Consider the following 21,374-nt stretch of genomic DNA (forward strand, 5'->3'; position numbering starts at 1 on the left):
GTATGCTAGCCTGCTGAGGCAACGGGTGGAGGTAAGAGTGGAGTAACAGATGCAGGAGCAGTATGCTAGCCTGCTGAGGCAACGGGTGGACGTAAGAGTGGAGTAACAGATGCTGGAGCAGTATGCTAGCCTGCTGAGGCAGCGGGTAGAGGTAAGAGTGGAGTAACAGATGCTGGAGCAGTATGCTAGCCTGCTAAGGCAACGGGTGGAGGTAAGAGTGGAGTAAGATGCTGGAGCAGTATGCTAGCCTGCTGAGGCAACGGGTGGAGGTAAGAGTGGAGTAACAGATGCTGGAGCCGTTTGCTAGCCTGCTGAGGCAACGGGTAGAGGTAAGAGTAGAGTAACAGATGCAGGAGCAGTATTCTATCCCACAGAGGGCAAGGTGGAGGTGAGAGTGGAGTAAACGATGCAGGAGCAGTAGTCTATCCCGCAGAGGGCGAGGTGGAGGTAAGAGTGGAGTAACAAATGCTGGAGCAGTATGCTAGCCTGCTGAGGGAAAGGGTGGAGATGAGAGCTGAGTAGAAGATGCTGGAGGAGTATGCTAGCCTGCTGAGGCAACGGGTGGAGGTAAGAGTGAAGTAACAGAAGCAGGAGCAGGATTCTATCCCACAGAGGGCAAGGTGGAGGTAAGAGTGGAGTAACAGATGCAGGTGCAGTATGCTAGCCTGCTGAGGCAACGGATGGAGGTAAGAGTGGAGTAACAGATGCAGGAGCAGTATTCTATCCCACGGTGGGCAAGGTGGAGGTGAGAGTGGGGTAAAAGATGCAAGAGCAGTAGTCTATCCCGCAGAGGGCAAGGTGGAGGTAAGAGTGGAGTAACAGATGCAGGAGCAGTATGCTAGCCTGCTGAGGCAACGGGTGGAGGTAAGAGTGGAGTAACAGATGCTGGAGCAGTATGCTAGCCTGCTGAGGCAACGGGTGGAGGTAAGAGTGGAGTAACAGATGCTGGAGCAGTATGCAAGCCTGCTGAGGCAACGGGTGGAGGTAAGAGTGGAGTAACAGATGCTAGAGCAGTTTGCAAGCCTGCTGAGGCAACGGGTGGAGGTAAGAGTGGAGTAACAGATGCTGGAGCAGTATGCTAGCCTGCTAAGGCAACGGGTGGAGGTAAGAGTGGAGTAAGATGCTGGAGCAGTATGCTAGCCTGCTGAGGCAACGGGTGGAGGTAAGAGTGGAGTAACAGATGCTGGAGCAGTATGCTAGCCTTCTGAGGCAACGGGTGGAGGTAAGAGTGGAGTAACAGATGCTGGAGCAGTATGCTAGCCTGCAGAGGCAACATGTGGAGGTAAGAGTGGAGTAACAGATGCTGGAGCAGTATGCTAGCCTGCTGAGGCAACAGGTGGAGGTAAGAGTGGAGTAACAGATTTTGGAGCAGTATGCTAGCCTGCTGAGGGAAAGGGTATAGATGAGAGCTGAGTAGAAGATGCTGGAGGAGTATGCTAGCCTGCTGAGGCAACGGGTGGAGGTAAGAGTGGAGTAACAGATGCTAGGGCAGTATGCTAGCCTGCTGAGGGAAAGGGTGGAGATGAGAGCTGAGTAGAAGATGCTGGAGGAGTATGCTAGCCTGCTGAGGCAACGGGTGGAGGTAAGAGTGGAGTAACAGATGCCGGAGCAGTATGCTAGCCTACTGAGGGAAAGGGTGGAGTTGAGAGCTGAGTAGAACATGCTGGAGGAGTATGCTAGCCTGCTGAGGCAACGTGTGGAGGTAAGAGTGGAGTAACAGATGCTGGAGCAGTATGCTAGCCTGCTGAGGGAAAGGGTGGAGATGAGAGCTGAGTAGAAGATGCTGGAGGAGTATGCTAGCCTGCTGAGGCAATGGGTGGAGGTAAGAGTGAAGTAACATATGCAGGAGCAGGATTCTATCCCACAGAGGGCAAGGTGGAGGTAAGAGTGGAGTAACAGATGCAGGAGCAGTATGCCAACCTGCTGAGGCAACGGATGGAGGTAAGAGTGGAGTAACAGATGCAGGAGCAGTATTCTATCCCATGGTGGGCAAGGTGGAGGTGAGAGGGGAGTAACAGATGCAGGAGCAGTATGCTAGCCTGCTGAGGCAACGAGTGGAGGTAAGAGTGGAGTAACAGATGCTGGAGCAGTATGCTAGCCTGCAGAGGCAACGGGTGGAGGTAAGAGTGGAGTAACAGATGCTAGAGCAGTATGCTAGCCTGCTGAGGCAACGAGTGGAGGTAAGAGTGGAGTAACAGATGCTGGAGCAGTATGCTAGCCTGCAGAGGCAACGGGTGGAGGTAAGAGTGGAGTAACCGATGCTAGGGCAGTATGCTAGCCTGCTGAGGGAAAGGGTGGAGATGAGAGCTGAGTAGAAGATGCTGGAGGAGTATGTAAGCCTGCTGAGGCAACGGGTGGAGGTAAGAGTGGAGTAACAGATGCTGGAGCAGTATGCTAGCCTGCTGAGGCAACGGGTGGAGGTAAGAGTGGAGTAACAGATGCTGGAGCAGTATGCTAGCCTGCTGAGGCAACGGGTGGAGGTAAGAGTGGAGTAACAGATGCAGGAGCAGTATGCTAGCCTGCTGAGGCAACAGATGGAGGTAAGAGTGGAGTGACAGATGCAGGAGCAGTAGTCTATCCCACGGTGGGCAAGGTGGAGGTGAGAGTGGAGAAAAAGATGCAGGAGCAGTAGTCTATCCCGCAGAGGGCAAGGTGGAGGTAAGAGTGGAGTAACAGATGCAGGAGCAGTATGTTAGCCTGCTGAGGCAACGGGTGGAGGTAAGAGTGGAGTAACAGATGCTGGAGCAGTATGCTAGCCTGCTGAGGCAACGGGTGGAGGTAAGAGTGGAGTAACAGATGCTGGAGCAGTATGCTAGCCTGCTGAGACAACGGGTGGAGGTAAGAGTGGAGTAACAGATGCTAGAGCAGTATTCTAGCATGCTGAGGTAACAGGTGGAGGTGAGAGTGGAGTAACAGATGCAGGAGCAGTATGTTAGCCTGCTGAGGCAACGGGTGGATGTAAGAGTGGAGTAACAGATGCTGGAGCAGCATGCTAGCCTGCTGAGGCAACGGGTGGAGGTAAGAGTGGAGTAACAGATGCTGGAGCAGTATGCTAGCCTGCTGAGGCAACGGGTGGAGTTAAGAGTGGAGTAACAGATGCTAGAGCAGTATGCTAGCCTGCTGAGGCAACGGGTGGAGGTAAGAGTGGCGTAACAGATGCTGGAGCAGTATGCTAGCCTGCTGAGGCAACGGGTGGAGGTAAGAGTGGAGTAACAGATGCTGGAGCAGTATGCTAGCCTGCTGAGGCAACGGGTGGAGGTAAGAGTGGAGTAACAGATGCAGGAGCAGTATGCTAGCCTGCTGAGGCAACGGATGGAGGTAAGAGTGGAGTAACAGATGCAGGAGCAGTATTCTATCCCATGGTGGGCAAGGTGGAGGTGAGAGTGGAGTAAAAGATGCAAGAGAAGTAGTCTATCCCGCAGAGGGCAAGGTGGAGGTAAGAGTGGAGTAACAGATGCAGGAGCAGTATGCTAGCCTGCTGAGGCAACGGGTGGAGGTAAGAGTGGAGTAACAGATGCTGGAGCAGTATGCTAGCCTGCAGAGGCAACGGGTGGAGGTAAGAGTGGAGTAACAGATGCTGGAGCAGTATTCTAGCCTGCTGAGGCAACGGATGGAGGTAAGAGTGGAGTAACAGATGCAGGAGCAGTATTCTATCCCATGGTGGGCAAGGTGGAGGTGAGAGTGGAGTAAAAGATGCAAGAGCAGTAGTCTATCCCGCAGAGGGCAAGGTGGAGGTAAGAGTGGAGTAACAGATGCAGGAGCAGTATGCTAGCCTGCTGAGGCAACGGGTGGAGGTAAGAGTGGAGTAACAGATGCTGGAGCAGTATGCTAGCCTGCTGAGGCAACGGGTGGAGGTAAGAGTGGAGTAACAGATGCTGGAGCAGTATGCTAGCCTGCTGAGGCAACGGATGGAGGTAAGAGTGGAGTAACAGATGCTAGAGCAGTATGCTAGCCTGCTGAGGCAACGAGTGGAGGTAAGAGTGGAGTAACAGATGCTGGAGCAGTATGCTAGCCTGCTGAGGCAACGGGTGGAGGTAAGAGTGGAGTAACAGATGCTGGAGCAGTATGCTAGCCTGCTGAGGCAACGAGTGGAGGTAAGAGTGGAGTAACAGATGCTGGAGCAGTATGCTAGCCTGCTGAGGGAAAGGGTGGAGATGAGAGCTAAGTAGAAGATGCTGGAGGAGTATGCTAGCCTGCTGAGGCAATGGGCGGAGGTAAGAGTGGAGTAACAGATGCTGGAGCAGTATGCTAGCCTGCTGAGGCAACGGGTGGAGGTAATAGTGGAGTAACAGATGCTGGAGCAGTATGCTAGCCTGCTGAGGCAATGGGTGGAGGTAAGAGTGGAGTAACAGATGCAGGAGCAGTATGCTAGCCTGCTGAGGCAACGGATGGAGGTAAGAGTGGAGTGACAGATGCAGGAGCAGTATTCTATCCCACGGTGGGCAAGGTGGAGGTGAGAGTGGAGAAAAAGATGCAGGAGCAGTAGTCTATACCGCAGAGGGCAAGGTGGAGGTAAGAGTGGAGTAACAGATGCAGGAGCAGTATGTTAGCCTGCTGAGGCAACGGATGGAGGTAAGAGTGGAGTAACAGATGCTGGAGCAGTGTGCTAGCCTGCTGAGGCAACGGGTGGAGGTAAGAGTGGAGTAACAGATGCTAGAGCAGTATGCTAGCCTGCTGAGGTAACGGGTGGAGGTAAGAGTGGAGTAACAGATGCTAGAGCAGTATGCTAGCCTGCTGAGGTAATGGGTGGAGGTAAGAGTGGAGTAACAGATGCAGGAGCAGTATGTTAGCCTGCTGAGGCAACGGATGGAGGTAAGAGTGGAGTAACAGATGCTGGAGCAGTATGCTAGCCTGCTGAGGCAACGGGTGGAGGTAAGAGTGGAGTAACAGATGCTAGAGCAGTATGCTAGCCTGCTGAGGTAACGGGTGGAGGTAAGAGTGGAGTAACAGATGCTATAGCAGTATGCTAGCCTGCCGAGGCAACGGGTGGAGGTAAGAGTATGCTGGAGCAGTATGCTAGCCTGCAGAGGCAACGGGTGGAGGTAAGAGTGGAGTAACAGATGCTGGAGCAGTATGCTAGCCTGCTGAGGCAACGGGTGGAGGTAAGAGTGGAGTAACAGATGCTGGAGTAGTATGCTAGCCTGCTGAGGGAAAGGGTGGAGATGAGAGCTGAGTAGAAGATGCTGGAGGAGTATGCTAGCCTGCTGAGGCAACGGGTGGAGGTAAGAGTGGCGTAACAGATGCTGGAGCAGTATGCTAGCCTGCTGAGGGAAAGGGTGGAGATGAGAGCTGAGTAGAAGATGCTGGAGGAGTATGCTAGCCTGCTGAGGCAACGGGTGGAGGTAAGAGTGGAGTAACAGATGCTGGAGCAGTATGCTAGCCTGCTGAGGGAAAGGGTAGAGATGAGAGCTGAGTAGAAGAGGCTGGAGGAGTATGCTAGCCTGCTGAGGCAACGGGTGGAGGTAAGAGTGGAGTAACAGATGCTGGAGCAGTATGCTAGCCTGCTGAGGGAAAGGGTGGAGATGAGAGCTGAGTAGAAGATGCTGGAGGAGTATGCTAGCCTGCTGTGGCAACGGGTGGAGGTAAGAGTGGAGTAACAGATGCTGGAGCAGTATGCTAGCCTGCTGAGGCAACGGGTGGAGGTAAGAGTGGAGTAACAGATGCAGGAGCAGTATTCTATCCCACGGTGGGCAAGGTGGAGGTGAGAGTGGAGTAAAAGATGCAAGAGCAGTAGTCTATCCCGCAGAGGGCAAGGTGGAGGTAAGAGTGGAGTAACAGATGCAGGAGCAGTATGTTAGCCTGCTGAGGCAACGGGTGGAGGTAAGAGTGGAGTAACAGATGCTGGAGCAGTATGCTAGCCTGCTGAGGCAACGGGTGGAGGTAAGAGTGGAGTAACAGATGCTGGAGCAGTATGCTAGCCTGCTGAGGCAACGGGTGGAGGTAAGAGTGGAGTAACAGATGCTAGAGCAGTATGCTAGTCTGCTGAGGTAACCGGTGGAGGTAAGAGTGGAGGAACAGATGCTGGAGCAGTATGCTAGCCTGCTGAGGCAACGGGTGAAGGTAAGAGTGGAGTAACAGATGCTAGAGCAGTATGCTAGCCTGCTGAGGCAACGGGTGGAGGTAAGAGTGGAGTAACAGATGCTGGAGCAGTATGCTAGCCTGCAGAGGCAACAGGTGGGGGTAAGAGTGGAGTAACAGATGCTGGAGCAGTATGCTAGCCTGCTGAGGCAACGGGTGGAGGTAAGAGTGGAGTAACAGATGCTGGAGCAGTATGCTAGCCTGCTGAGGGAAAGGGTGAAGATGAGAGCTGAGTAGAAGATGCTGGAGGAGTATGCTAGCCTGCTGAGGCAACGGGTGGAGGTAAGATTGGCGTAACAGATGCTGGAGCAGTATGCTAGCCTGCTGAGGCAACGGGTGGAGGTAAGAGTGGAGTAACAGATGCTGGAGCAGTATGCTAGCCTGCTGAGGCAACGGGTTGAGGTAAGAGTGGAGTAACAGATGCAAGAGCAGTATGCTAGCCTGCTGAGGCAACGGATGGAGGTAAGAGTGGAGTAACAGATGCAGGAGCAGTATTCTATCCCACGGTGGGCAAGGTGGAGGTGAGATTGGAGTAAAAGATGTAAGACCAGTAGTCTATACCGCAGAGGGCAAGGTGGAGGTAAGAGTGGAGTAACAGATGCTGGAGCAGTCTGCTAGCCTGCTGAGGCAACGGGTGGAGGTAAGAGTGGAGAAAAAGATGCAGGAGCAGTATTCTAGCCTGCCGAGGGAAAGGGTGGAGGTAAGAGTGGAGTAACAGATGCAGGAGCAGTATTCTATCCCACAGGGGGCAAAGTGGAGGTAAGAGTGGAGTAAAAGATGCAGGAGCAGTATTCTATCCCACGGTGGGCAAGGTGGAGGTAAGAGTGGAGTAACAGATGCAGGAGCAGTCTGCTAGCCTGCTGAGGCAACGGGTGGAGGTAAGAGTGGAGTAAAAGATGCAGGAGCAGTATGCTAGCCTGCTGAGGCAACGGGTGGAGAAAAACATGCAGGAGCAGTATTCTATCCCACGGTGGGCAAGGTGGAGGTAAGAGTGGAGTAACAGATGCAGGAGCAGCCTGCTAGCCTGCTGAGGCAACGGGTGGAGGTAAGAGTGGAGAAAAAGATGCAGGAGCAGTATTCTAGCCTGCCGAGGGAAAGGGTGGAGGTAAGAGTGGAGTAACAGATGCTGGAGCAGTATGCTAGCCTGCTGAGGCAACGGGTGGAGTTAAGAGTGAAGTAACAGATGCTGGAGCAGTATTCTAGCCTGCTGAGGCAACGGGTGTAGGTAAGAGTGGAGTAACAGATGCTGGAGCCGTTTGCTAGTCTGCTGAGGCAACGGGTGTAGGTAAGAGTGGAGTAACAGATGCAGGAGCAGTATTCTATCCCACGGTGGGCAAGGTGGAGGTGAGAGTGGAGTAAACGATGCAGGAGCAGTAGTCTATCCCGCAGAGGGCAAGGTGGAGGTAAGAGTGGAGTAACAGATGCTGGAGCAGTATGCTAGCCTGCTGAGGGAAAGGGTGGAGATGAGAGCTGAGTAGAAGATGCTGGAGGAGTATGCTAGCCTGCTGAGGCAACGGGTGGAGGTAAGAGTGAAGTAACAGATGCAGGAGCAGGATTCTATCCCACAGAGGGCAAGGTGGAGGTAACAGTGGAGTAACGGATGCAGGAGCAGTATGCTAGCCTGCTGAGGCAACGGATGGAGATAAGAGTGGAGTAACAGATGCAGGAGTAGTATTCTATCCCATGGTGGGCAAGGTGGAGGTGAGAGTGTAGTAAAAGATACAAGAGCAGTAGTCTATCCCGCAGAGGGCAAGGTGGAGGTAAGAGTGGAGTAACAGATGCAGGAGCAGTATGCTAGCCTGCTGAGGCAACGGGTGGAGGTAAGAGTGGAGTAACAGATGCTGAAGCAGTATGCTAGCCTGCTGAGGAAACGGGAGGAGGTAAGAGTGGAGTAACAGATGCTGGAGCAGTATGCTAGCCTACTGAGGCAACGGGTGGAGGTAAGAGTGGAGTAACAGATGCTAGAGCAGTATGCTAGCCTGCTGAGGCAACGGGTGGAGGTAAGAGTGGAGTAACAGATGCTGGAGCAGTATGCTAGCCTGCAGAGGCAACGGGTGGAGGTAAGAGTGGATTAACAGATGCTGGAGCAGTCTGCTAGCCTGCTGAGGCACCGGGTGGAGGTAAGAGTGGAGAAAAAGATGCAGGAACAGTATTCTAGCCTGCCGAGGGAAAGGGTGGAGGTAAGAGTGGAGTAACAGATGCAGGAGCAGTATTCTATCCCACAGGGGGCAAAGTGGAGGTAAGCGTGGAGTAAAAGATGCAGGAGCAGTATGCTAGCCTGCTGAGGCAACGGGTGGAGAAAAAGATGCAGGAGCAGTATTCTGTCCCACAGTGGGAAAAGTGGAGGTACAAGTGGAGTAAAAGATGCAGGAGTAGTATTCTATCCCACGGTGGGCAAGGTGGAGGTAAGAGTGGAGTAACAGATGCAGGAGCAGTATTCTAGCCTGCTGAGGCAACGGGTGGAGATCAGATCTGATTAAGAGGCTGGAGCAATATTCTGTCCCGCAGAGGACAAGGTGGGGATGAGAGTGGAGTAAAAGATGCTGGAGCAGTTGTTATGTTATGTTAAAGGTTCTTGTACAGCGCACTGTTACCACATGCATGGCCTCTTCGCGCTCTGGCTGATCTGCAATGAAAGGGGGGTGGTGGTATTTGTAAGTTGGATTGAACAGGAAAAGAGCAAGAGAGCTTTGATATGCTGTTGGCAGCTTCATTTCGGAGAAACCAGTCACTGAGCATTAGCCCGCCGAAGACAAGGGTGGACATAAGAGCACGTTAAAAGACTAGACAACTACTCTAGTCTCTTTTATTCCGCAGCCATCTCCACCCTTGCACTGAGTGGGCTAGAATACTGCTCAAACCTCTTTTTCTTCACTCTCATCTCCACCCTTGCCCTTATCAGGCTAGAATGCTGCACAAACATCTTTTAATAAGCGATAAGAGTGTTGCAAAAGATGCTGAGCACGTATTCTAGCCCGCTGAGGATGGAGGGGAAAATACTAATGGGGTGACAGGTGGCATGTGGCAGCTTTTACAGATGCTCTTGAAGCTGATCCTGGCAGGCGTAGCACTGGCGGTGATGAAGTGTTGTAGTTTCATAATGATGTCCAAGAGCCCCACCAGGTTGCGAGTCATGGGCGATGGGGTGGGGGTGTCAATGGGCATGGCGTAGCGCAGGGGAGACGTGGGGGGAAGGAATATAACCCTGGAGGAAGAGCTGCCAGGTTTCAGAGGCCTCAGGCAGTGTGGCATCATCCGATGGCATACGGTGGGCAACAGTCTCTGATGCTGAGAGATAGTGCCAGAGGCGAAGTGGTATGAGAACAAGACGTGTGTCATCCGCGCGGAAATGAAAGAAGAGAAGCGTAAAGAAGCTTCCGGCGCCGTCTATTTACACTTCTCATTCGCACCCCACAGTGCAAATGAGCAAAACTGCCCAGTGGGGACATGTTCTGACATAAGTACAGACGTAAGCGTCCCCTCCGGGCTATTTACATTCAAATCGAAAATGAGCTCCTATGTGTTCACCGTTAGGTGGTGATGTATTTGAAAATGAGCTCCTATGCATTCACAGTTAGGTGGTGATATATTTGAAAATGAGCTCCTATGCATTCACAGTTAGGTGGTGATATATTTGAAAATGAGCTCCTATGCATTCACAGTTAGGTGGTGATATATTTGAAAATGAGCTCCTATGCATTCACAGTTAGGTGGTGATATATTTGAAAATGAGCTCCTATGCATTCACAGTTAGGTGGTGATATATTTGAAAATGAGCTCATATGCATTCACAGTTACTTGGTGATATATTTGAAAATGAGCTCCTATGCATTCACAGTTAGGTGGTGATATATTTGAAAATGAGCTCCTATGCATTCACAGTTAGGTGGTGATATATTTGAAAATGAGCTCCTATGCATTCACAGTTAGGTGGTGATATATTTGAAAATGAGCTCCTATGCATTCACAGTTAGGTGGTGATATATTGGAAAATGAGCTCCTGTGCATTGAGAGTTAGTTAGGTGGTGATATATTTGCATTAGACAGTGTGTTTGGCTGTGACAGTCAGTGCGCGTGAGAGAGAAATAGTAGTCAGACAAGAAGTCAGTATAGAAGGATGGGTCAGCCGTGAAGGAAGGTGTCCTCCCACTCACCGTCACTCCTGAGCAGCAGCGAGAGCTGCATGAGCAGCAGGATAGGCCTCTGCTTCTCCATCCCTGCAGCGGGAAGGTCCGGGCCGGGGTAAGCAGCTCTCCTGCTGCTGCTGCTGCTGCTGTTCTGTTCCGCCAAGAGTCTGCTCTCTGCTTCCTCTGCTCCTGAGCTGGGTGGGTCCAGGCGCTGGCGAAGCTGCCCTTTTATTCTCTCAGAGGGGAAATGCAGGCACCGTTGAAGACATTAAAAAAAACGGCAGGACCTCCTTCTGAGCCCGGCAGCTGACCCTTCAAGGCTGCTGGGGATATTCCCGAAGGGGGATTTCTGTCTTTCGCGAAGTAAGTGCTCAGGTTAACCCCTGCCTACCCGGCTCGTGAAATGAGTAAGTCTTTGTAGCCAATGGTCATGTTGTGGCATGGAAGGCGGCTCCGGCTACTGTGTGAATGTAGTGCCTTTATCAGGTGAGCGGTGCTCAGCGGTAGATGAGCAGCTTTGAAGATAAAAGGATTCGGGAGAGCACGAGACTGGCCCACTGAGGGTTCATATGCACGACCCATTCGTCCCAACATGCACCCCAGCAGCGCGTGCTTTCTCGAGTTTAGCCTCAGTTCTTGAAGGTATACTTTACTCACATTAATAATAAGATGAGCTTTCATTTAGCGCTTCGTGCCGGATTTTCCCACCTGCCAGCGCTGTAATAAAGGGTGTTTGTTATTTCGCGATGCGATCCCACATGAATTTGTCGTGTAGCGGTTACACATTTCCGGCGTGGACGCTTGTCCTTCGCCTACCCATACCCGGGATTTCCAGGCCCAAGTAATGATAATCAGTTATTGATCTAGGAAGGGCCGAGAACGGAGTCAGCCCTGCAGTGGGATTCGAACTTGCCAAGGGCGACCGGAACCCATGAGTTGTTTGGCACCTACAGACTTGGAGACCTGTGCCACGTGGCTAAGCTGCTGACCCTGGAACCAGGAGACCTCTGTTCTAAACCTGGACATCACTTGACCAACTATTTGTGCAGTTATGTGTAAAAGACACAGGGCATCATTTTCTATTCCCCGGAGGTGCCCAAAAAGTCTATACATAAGTGTAATCATCAGTGGAGTCACAGGAAAATGTTGCAGAGCAGGGAAATAAATGTAAACGCTGGCATCGACCTTTTACGCCCGTGTTTACACTTATTTTACTGCACCTAGACATTTTCCTGTTATGTTATTGGAATTTCAAGAGCTTTGCTGCGCTGTTTTACCTTAACCTCTGTTGACTACAGTTTCAAGGGGTTTTTGATGATATATTTATAGACATCAGTAGACACTCGGGTAACAAGTCTTCAATGCCATTTCCTGTAAAACATTCATTTTATTGCTGAGCTAAGCAACATGGGTTACTAAGCAACCGTCATTGATAACACGCCCACACACACACACACACACACACAATTTCTCCCCCTACGCGCCTCAACGGGCGACACAGGCGGCAGGGCCCGTGGGGGACAACAGACGCAGATAGTCTTTGGAAGGCAACAGGCCGCATTTTTTATATTTCACACAGCACTGAAACGCGACAACTCCATACATGCATATCGGCATTAACTGTTAGAATCCTTCCATCGTTGCGTCATCGATTACCTACTTGAGCCTGGGGGGTGGGGTGGCACTAAGCCACCACCCCCATGCTCTGAGAATGGTCATGAGGGAAATATGTGACCCTCTAAACCGACCAGACCCCTGAACCTGGCCGCCTCCCCTTTGCACGGACCACTGAGGACCGTAGAATGAGCCCCTGGCCTGACATCTCACTATTCCGCGCCGAAACATGGTCCCTGCCATGAATCAGCACTCAGTCTCCCCTTCAGGGACCCAAAAGGTTGAGCCCATAACTCAATTCAATGTAATGTGCCCGAACCTACCGCCACAGGGCCCACTGAGCTACAGGTCAGGGGTGCCCCCATCGTACACCCTAACGATCCTTACACTTATCTGTCGGGGCACGCTATGGCTAGACTCCATGGCCTCTGTTCCCTCACACACTTGTTCACCCTCAGTACCCCATCGTACATATGTAGAAATAAAACAACTCCTGCAAATTCACAAAGGGGCCCGTGGCAGAAGCTACCCCTTGATTTCTTGGATACCCCCTGTAGGGTCGCTCCCGCCACCACAGGGTGTCCTATAAAGGTAAAAGAGAGTGGAAATGTTAATAAATGTTAATGTGCGATTGATATCCTTGTTAAGCACACACAGTGCCCAGACCTGACAGCCAGGACCTACCCAGGAGGCCCAAGCCAAGGGCCATAACCAACACTCCCTTGTCCAACACCAGAACGGGGCTGCACTCCACTCTGCAGGCCCACCAATGTGCAACCATGGCCTGCCCACCATCAGGGACAAACACCCCTCACAATGGCCCCTTATAACACTCCACAACTGAAAACTTCCTCACTTAGCATGGAGCAAAGGCCCCAAGACCATACTGTCCGCCCGCCGAGGGCACCTCCACGTCTGCACCCTTGGCGTGCCCCATGACCTTGTAAGTCTACAGTCTCTGCATTGACCGTACCAGCTAGGACCCATCCGCAGACACCCTGCCAGCCTGTCCAATGACACCCAACCATACCGTTGCCACCAGCTCCAGACCCAACCACTGTTTGTCCCACTTCTCAGACAAGGGGGCTGGGGGAACTAAATCCTCTACCCGAGGGTGGTCCCCGGCGGTGAGGCCCCTCACCTATCCTCCCTGTTGAGTCCCCTATTAGGTGGGGGGGTGGCAGCACCTGGAGTCTCCCTTTCCTGCTCATCTCCTACTGCCACTCAATGCCTACCCCCATTTAGCCTCCCTCCCCAGGACCCCAGCCGGCCCGAGAACCTCTCAGTGAGAGGCCGCCAGCCGCCTGCCACTGTACCTTACTGGCCCTGGGTCCAAGTAGGGGCAACCCTCTCATTGCACATGCTCCTTCCCCACCAGACAGAGGAGCTAAGACTCCACGGTCTGGAACCACCAACTGGTGTGTCCCATCGACCCCCACTGTGAGGGTTGCCCCGCCCGACATATGTCGACTGCACTGGCCCCTCTGCCCAGACCCCTGAAAAACAAAACCAACGGGGCGCCCCAGAAGGTCACTCGCACACCCATGCAAAACACAATAAACCCCACACCAACCCCTGGTGTGCCAGGTACCCCCATGACTAAACAATAAAACATTGTGGGCTCCTGCCCACCTATGAGGCCAAACCCCTGGGAGCACTGGCACAACCTGCATCCCCCATCCGTGACAACCCACGGGGTAACCTAGAAACCCACACACCATCCAAGGGCATCCTCGTCACCCATCACCAGTGTACCATGTCCTGAAATACGATACCCGGGGAGCCCACAGACCCTTTGCCTGAGTCCGACACCCCTGGATCCAGATCCTCCAGCCCCCACAGACCCCACCTGCCTGAAGGCACCCGGCCCCACTCCAGTGGGAATTCCACACTCACATGGCTCCGGACACCAGGACTGCCACCAGAGAGCAAGCCTCCAAGACCCATAAATGAGAACTTCTCTCTCGGTATGGGCACCTGCCCCGCCGGTGGGTGTTGGCCCCTCACTCGTGCCACCTTTTGACAATGAAAACCCTGGGAACCCCAAGATCCCTGGCCTGCATACAGTGCCCTCAGGATCCCCCCGTACCCAGCCCGACAGCTGGACTGTAAGAAACCAGCACCGAAAGAACCTGCCTCTCAGTGAGGGCACCGACCGGCAGACGTGTGCGACAACCCACTCGCCACACCCCTGATAACGATACTCAGGGAGCCCACACACCCTTGGACTGTGTGCAGCACCCTGGCCCCCAGCCCCGTGCATACCCTACCTGCCCAAAGCCCCCCCAGCACCACTCGACATGGGGGCCCACACACCAATGGCTTCAGACAACAGAGCTGCCGGTAGGAGGCAAGCCTCTATCACACAAACCCCCAACAACAGCTACCCCTGAAACCAGTCACTTAGTATGGGCAAGTGCCCAACCGAAGGGAGAGGCCCCTTAACCCACCACGTCCCTTAAGAAATGATATTCGGGGGGGGTTCCATATATGACACCAGTGGTGGAACACAAAACACCAACTCAGCAACAAATCACAGGTCACGCCACGCTCTAGACCGGCCTAGATTACCACGCTTGTGTAATGCACATGAACGTGCTGCTGCAGGGGTATGCCACGTACTGCACTATGAAGAGGATATAAATATGTGTTTTAATGCATTGTACAGCATACTTTGAGAAAAATTGGCTAAAAGGCCAGAGCATTTGCAATTGTGTTGTAGGGTAACACCAGTCCAAAAATCCAATACATGCAAGTCAATGAGTGCACAGCAACATTAATGCTTTAATAATTATAATGCTTTGCTATTAAAAATGCCATGCCACAATGAAAACATGTCCAACTGGCTGCACAATGTAGACTAGTCTAGACACGTGATAACATGTTACAATAAAGTATGTCAGGCCACATTTAGACATACCTAGATTGATTGCCCCAAAATGCCAGTCAAAGCAGTACCACTTATCATGGTTATTTTATCACAGATGCCCAGAAAAATATACAACGCTGCAGACTGGCAGCACCCAAATGCCTGTCTAGCCAGCTAATTACACTTAGCAGGAATTCTAGCCAGGTAATTACACTCAGCAGGACAGCTTTATTAGAGATGCCCAGTTAAAAAAAAGTCAAGCCAAACTAAGAAATTACTAGACTGGCCGCACCAAAATGCCTCTCTAGCCACTAATACCACATATCATGCCTGTTTAGCCTGGACATGGATGACCATTATGATTTATCACCCAATTCTCGTCCCACCTCACCCTCCCCATACATCCCCTCTCCCTCCAACCCTTTCCTCCAAACCCCAAAATCAGCTTCTCGGCCCAGAATTACCTCCACATCCCTTTTCCTTGTCCCAAAGCTTACGCTCCTTGCCTCATAGGTAAGTCCTTAGATGAGGAATAGTGGGACTAGGAGTAATGAAGATTCCAGGTAACTACGCTAGGCATTACCTCAATGACCCTCTACCTCATCCCAGTACCTGTTTATGAGGCAAAGTGCCTCATACACAAGTATTGGGACAAGAAATAATAGGGCTATGAGTAATGAAGATCACCAATAAGTAACCAAGGGATCAAACACAAGTAGTGGCGCAACACTATTGAGCTGACTAGGCTTCAGACCACCCCCCCCAACCCCCTGCTGAAATATATGTTGACTCGACCTGGCTGACCTACATAGCCGGGACAAAACAGGACACAGATGTTAAAAGGAACCTGGGTTTCGCTGTTAAAGGCTGAGCAGTTAGTAAAGAACGTCACTGTTAGTACCTGCATTCAAATGTATATTTCTTTAGGCAATTGAAATCTTAATGTGGGTTTAGTAAGTGCATGTCATGGAAGTGATTGGAAGGGTAGAGAGGGGACAGGAGACTGTTTATTCTCAGAGCAGTCAAACGTGGGTGCTTTCAGACTTAAAGGAGAGAGTTAACTGCTTGTAACATTGAAACTGCACTAGAATAGTCTCCTTAGAATGCATAAAGAAGTTAGATGGCCCACACAAATAAGTTTACCCCCCCACCACCCGTGCAGTTAGCACCTTTCCCAACATTTGAAGGGTATCACCCCCTACCCTGAAATGTAGGTTTTGTTGTGACCGTGAAAACAAGCACACACACCATTCACCATACACACACGCACCCCCGGCCACCCATACATTTAAGTGTGCACCCTTTAACCATACAGGCCCACACACCCAGGCAGCCACCCATACATTTAAGTGTGCACCCTTTCACCATACACTTGCACAGGCAGCCACCTATACATTTAAGTGTGCAGCATTTCACCATTCACTCACTCAGGCATCCACCTATACATTTAAGTGTGCACCCTTTCACCATACACTCACACATGCAGCCACTTATACATTTAAGTGTGCACCCTTTCACCATACACTCACACACAAACACGTCATGAGGTTGAGAGGAGCTCTATTACTTAAAAAAGAAATGGTTTCTATTTTACGTCATTCCGACATCATGATATGATATGATATGATATTGCATTTGTAACGCGCCTATACACAAGTGTTTCAAGGCGCGAGAGAAGTTATTTCGTTAAGGACCGAACCTTAATGGAAATAATGTCTTTATGAAGAGAAACTATTTCTTTTTGAAGTCATAGAGCTCCTCCCAACCCATGCCATAGAGGCCTCCTGCCTAGAAGCTTCCATGGCATGGTGTGGGGAGCCCTCGGAACTTCTAAAGTAAACAGTTTCTCTTTGTAGTCACTCTGTCTTCATAAAGACATTATTTCTGTTACAGAAATCATTTCTTTATGAAGGAAGAGTGACTACACATTTTCTTTTTTAAAGTCCAAGGGGGCACCCCCCCTCCCAGGACATATGGTGGCAGCGGTTCCTGTTATTCCAGTGCCTGACTCCCCACTGGGTCCCGACACAGGGTCTGTTGCTAGGGGGAAGGCATACATTGCACCCGCCCCTGGAAACCCCCACTGAATGCCCGTCTTTTTACCGTGAGGCAACACCCCCCCATGGCCGCCCTGAAGGCCTATTGCCACACCCACTGGGGACGGTACCCAAGTGGCCTGACAACAGCCTCAGCTCTCGAACAGAGGACCCTCACAGCAAAGTAACAACATACTGCAATTGGTTCCTAGGGCGACAAATACCCTCATTAAATTCCTCTAATGGAACAGGAACAATAACAGAATGTAATCTGTCCAAAGGCAACCATGTCCTTTCCTTCTCCACCCCCCGTGAACATGGGGGGTGTGGCACCCACTAACGACCCCCCATCAGGGCGAGCCAGCCTGTCCTCCTCCCTGGCCATGCTCCCTAGCGTTTATTGGTGGCTCCCCAATACCAGTTTTCATTCCACCAGTGGCGGCTCGTTTCATAAGGCGGAGTGGCGAGGCCCCGCACAGTCAGCCTGAAGCAGTGTGCTCTGCACTACTGTATTCTGTCTGCACTAGTCTGGTAGGCATTCACTCAGGACTACACATATAACTTGAACGGCTAATAAATACATAATTATCCTGGATGTTAAGAAAGGAAGAAGGCAATGAATATGGCAAGGGAAATGTGCACGGAATCACACAGTGAACTACTTTGAATCTAACAACGTGCATACAATACCCAAGACTAATGTATACTAAAATCCAGGAGTGCAAATAGAGTGAAACTATAATACCAATATATGAAAAGGGATGTGGGGTAAGCACTTAGAACCTCCTTATGACTGAAAGGAAAGTCGGCAAACTCCTTACCCACTATGCTATTACAGATACGTACGTGGGCTTATTAGCGCTAAGCCCACGTAGAGGGCAAGCAAGGACAGGATCTGTGAGCTGACACTCTGGATGATACTGAATAAGGAACTTAGAAACAGTATTCACGAGGACCGGAAAGACCACTTGAATGTCAGTAAACCCACAAACCCAGTTGATCAAACAGGGACCCTGAAGGCTATAACAGCAATGGGTGGAGGAAACTAAATACATAAGACCCTAGTCAAGGGGCAAGTAGGAACAGTGATTTATAGAATAGTGAGGAAAACAAAGGGCATTCACACTGGGACTAGTACAACAGCACCCCACACCTAATAATCAATGGGAAATAAATGCAGAAGTGCAATGGAAAACATGGAATGGATCCCAATAGAAAGTAAGGATCAGGAGCAGGGAAAATGATATCACAAAAGGAAACCTTTCCCACCCATCCAAAGGAGAAAAGGCAGGAAGCTAAATCTATAAAGGGAAAGACTAATGCATCAAGTTTTTCAGTAGCTAAGGACAGCTTCAAAGAAACAGAGAACACAGGCAAATTGGGCAGCATCAAAGGGTAAAGCACAGAGAAAGGCTGCCTGCAGACAGAGGAAGTCAGAAAGGGAAATCCAGAAAGCAGAAATCAATTAAGCACATAAATTCGAAATCCAGGGCAGAGGAACAAGAAACAGGAACTAGGAACCAGGCACAAAAACTAGGAACCAGGAACAAGGGACCAGTCACAACAGGAACACTGCAACAATGACCAGCACTGGACTGAAGTAAACTGAGGCTTTTAAAGCTCCTTAACGAGCACACCCCTCAGGTGTGCCGCCTGCTGCACCTGCAGCCACAGGTGTTGCCTATCCTCCACCCAACCTTGTCCTGCAAGGGAGGAGGTGAGGCAGTGAGCCAGGCATTCTGGGAAGCATAGTCATTAGATTAACGTAGCATGCTGGCTGCCAAAAACCTGGAATGGATCCGGAAGGGAAGTAACTTGGAAAATAAGGTTTTAGCGCTCACAATTCATCGCAGCAGTGTAGCATAAGGTTGGGAGGAAGTGTCCAGTAGGGAAAAAACCCCAAAACATGCCCCCAAGTGACGGGAACGGGAGCGAAGGGAGCGAGCCGTGACACTGCACTGCCTTGTGCATGAAATGGGCATGAAGTGCACACGCAGGGGCGTATCCGTTGCAACAAGCTTTCCTTTGTGATATGCATGGAGCCCGAAGTGTTCCACGCAGATAGCATAAATTACACTCATTTGTTTCCATTAGGTTACTTACGGGGTGCCAGAGGTTCAGCCCCGCTAGCCCAAAATAATGTGGAAGCAGCGCACCTTGTTTTGAATATTCTTTTCTTATTCTGCCTATCCCACGGACATCATTACATTTCATTGGCTTTTTAACAGCCAATGCAATTCAATATGTTAGGAGTGGGTGGGGCCGCTGGCTAACTGTACTGAGAACAGTGAAATGGGTGCAGCAGTCCTAATGAAATACCCTGAACCAGGGTAGGGTCGATGTGATATCCGCCCTGCGTCCCGCAACGCGGTGACGCAGGGCATCTCAATAAAAGCCCCGCCCCGCGGACGGGGAGCAGTTCAGGGCACAGTAGCGAACGGAGTCTTCCGTGTTTCATTTCGCTCCCGCTGGAGCTGCGCCACTGCGGCCTACTGACAAGGCCCTGCGCGCTCAGTCTCCCCTCGTGCCGAGGCACGGAGACAGGACACAACAGTCGAGGTAAGTAAACACTGCATCACGATTCCTCCCTCTCTTATGGCCCTCACTGTCTAGTGGGCCCTTCCCTCGCTGGTGCTGTTGTATACTTCTATAAAGCGCTTCGTTGCTTCTCGAAACTAGGTCAGTGCTCAATATATACAATAATAATAATAATAAAAACCCTTCTCAACTACACCAGTAAACTTTCAATGAGGCCCCATATCTTAAACATCTGTCACAAAACAAACAGAATGGGCCTCATTATGACCCTGGCGGTAGCTGTGCCGGTAAATACCAGTACGGCTGCCGCCGGAGTCATGAATTTACCGGCTAGTTAATGTGAGCCATTCAAATTGTTGCTGCAGGTGCCTATGACTCCTCTTCACCCACTTGTCCTGTAGAGTAACACAGTGATTCCCATTATCTCTGCTTTTAATTTGCATGCGACACCTCCAGCCAGTTTGGTTTCGTCATCCGGCTTTTGCTTATTCACCTCTGCGGAAGATACTCAAATAACTATACAGTTGCATTGGGGTTATGGAACCAATGCCTAGGGCTTTCGAATGTGTGTGTTATATGTAGAATATTGCATAACCATGGTCTGTAATTTAATGCCGAGAAAATAGAGCTCTTTCTGATTGCTAGTCAGGTAGGCTGTTGGTCAGAGGACTACTGGCACCCCTGTATGGTTCATTGTCCTAAACCACTCTCAGTGATAAACAATACCCCTGCGTAAGACTGGATGCCTCTTTATATTTTCACAGCACATATTTCATTGACTAACTTTTTCAGCTTACATTACTGTGCTATTCCACTATCAAATGATTTTTCTCAACTTTTGAAATTTCGTGGGCTTTTAAGACTTGGCTTTTCTCTGCTTGTAATAATTAATTTGAACCTACTTTGTTTGGTTCTATCTTACATGAACCCATTTCCTTTCATTTTAGTGCTAAGATATCCTGGGGTGATTGCATTGCTCTTTACAAATACATACAAATAGAAATATCTATAAATAGACCTAGTCACAATTTGGCTAGTCCATGGATTCCAAGGCACTATCTAATAATCTGAGGCGTTTGGTGTCCAAGGCCCAGGGCATCTTTTCTGTTGTAGGTGTTTGCTGTTGAAGATGTAACATCAGATGAACAGAAGAGTGTGATGCCCTCATTGGGGGTGTGTATCACGGTAACCTCGATCATGGGACCAAAGTTGCACCTGGCCCAGAGCAACATGTGTGGCATGGTCTGCACAGGGTAATGCTAAGGGCAGGAAAAGAGACTGTAGATTAAGTGAACGCGTTCTAAGATTGGCGTAGTCCGGTACCTTTGCAGTCAGCGGAAACAGGTGTTCTCCGTCTGCTCTGCCTTGCTCTGAGGACCACCATAGTGATGACTGAGGGGGATGGGTGCCACTCAGAGCCAATGGACATTAGACCAAAGAGTGGTATGGGACGTTTTCCCAGGTCACTATACCTTGGTCCCTGTCATGTGTCAGGGGACAATTCCAATACCACGCCTCAAACCCTTCATGAGAGACCAGACCGTTGCCACCCATGTTCGGGGGTACAGTAGGGCAACCCGGCCTGACAGCTTTGCCCCTTCCAAACACTTTGGAAGATGCTGCAGAGTAACGTTAGTACACCAAGTCCCCAATTAGGAAACCGTGATGCCCACCCTGACTAGAATCAAGCTCATATCATTGAAAAGAGGAGTGTTCCCTTTAAGGGGAAAGGTTTTCCTGCAGTCACCAGTACTAGAGAGTGTTTAGATTTTGTTACAACCACGGCCGACTTTAGTCCCCTGCCAGGCCAGCTGAGTGGAGCCTTTCAAGGGCTTATTCAAGCCTATTAAAGTGATTAACTCCCTGCTCCAGCACAGGAGCAGGGAATTAACCACTAGAATAGGGCGCTGATGCTAAACCAGCACGAGGCAGCCTTTGAAAGTCTGCCCCATGCTGCTTTATCATCAGCACCCTATTGAAGGGATTAACTCGTGGCTCCAACATGGGAGCTGGGAGTTAATCACTTAATTAGAGCACTGCTGCTGCTAGGCATCCCCCAGCACCCCTACAGCCTTGACTGGGCTGGGGTGGGAGGGAGGAGTGGCGGCACCA

At 50.7% G+C, this 21,374-nt stretch overlaps 1 protein-coding gene across 1 annotated transcript in view; it reads right to left on the reverse strand.

The window, feature by feature from the left end:
* Nucleotides 1-21,374, reverse strand: part of MADCAM1 (mucosal vascular addressin cell adhesion molecule 1) — a 61,838-nt gene that overhangs the window by 34,656 nt on the left and 5,808 nt on the right. Inside the window, exon 3 of the mRNA XM_069612409.1 lies at nucleotides 10,233-10,440. Within this exon, the coding sequence (XP_069468510.1) occupies nucleotides 10,233-10,440 (208 nt within the window). The remainder of the gene's footprint in view (nucleotides 1-10,232; nucleotides 10,441-21,374) is intronic.

Source organism: Ambystoma mexicanum, chromosome 1p (assembly GCF_040938575.1).
Source record: "Ambystoma mexicanum isolate Mex_15411 chromosome 1p, UKY_AmexF1_1, whole genome shotgun sequence".
Taxonomy (NCBI): domain Eukaryota; kingdom Metazoa; phylum Chordata; class Amphibia; order Caudata; family Ambystomatidae; genus Ambystoma; species Ambystoma mexicanum.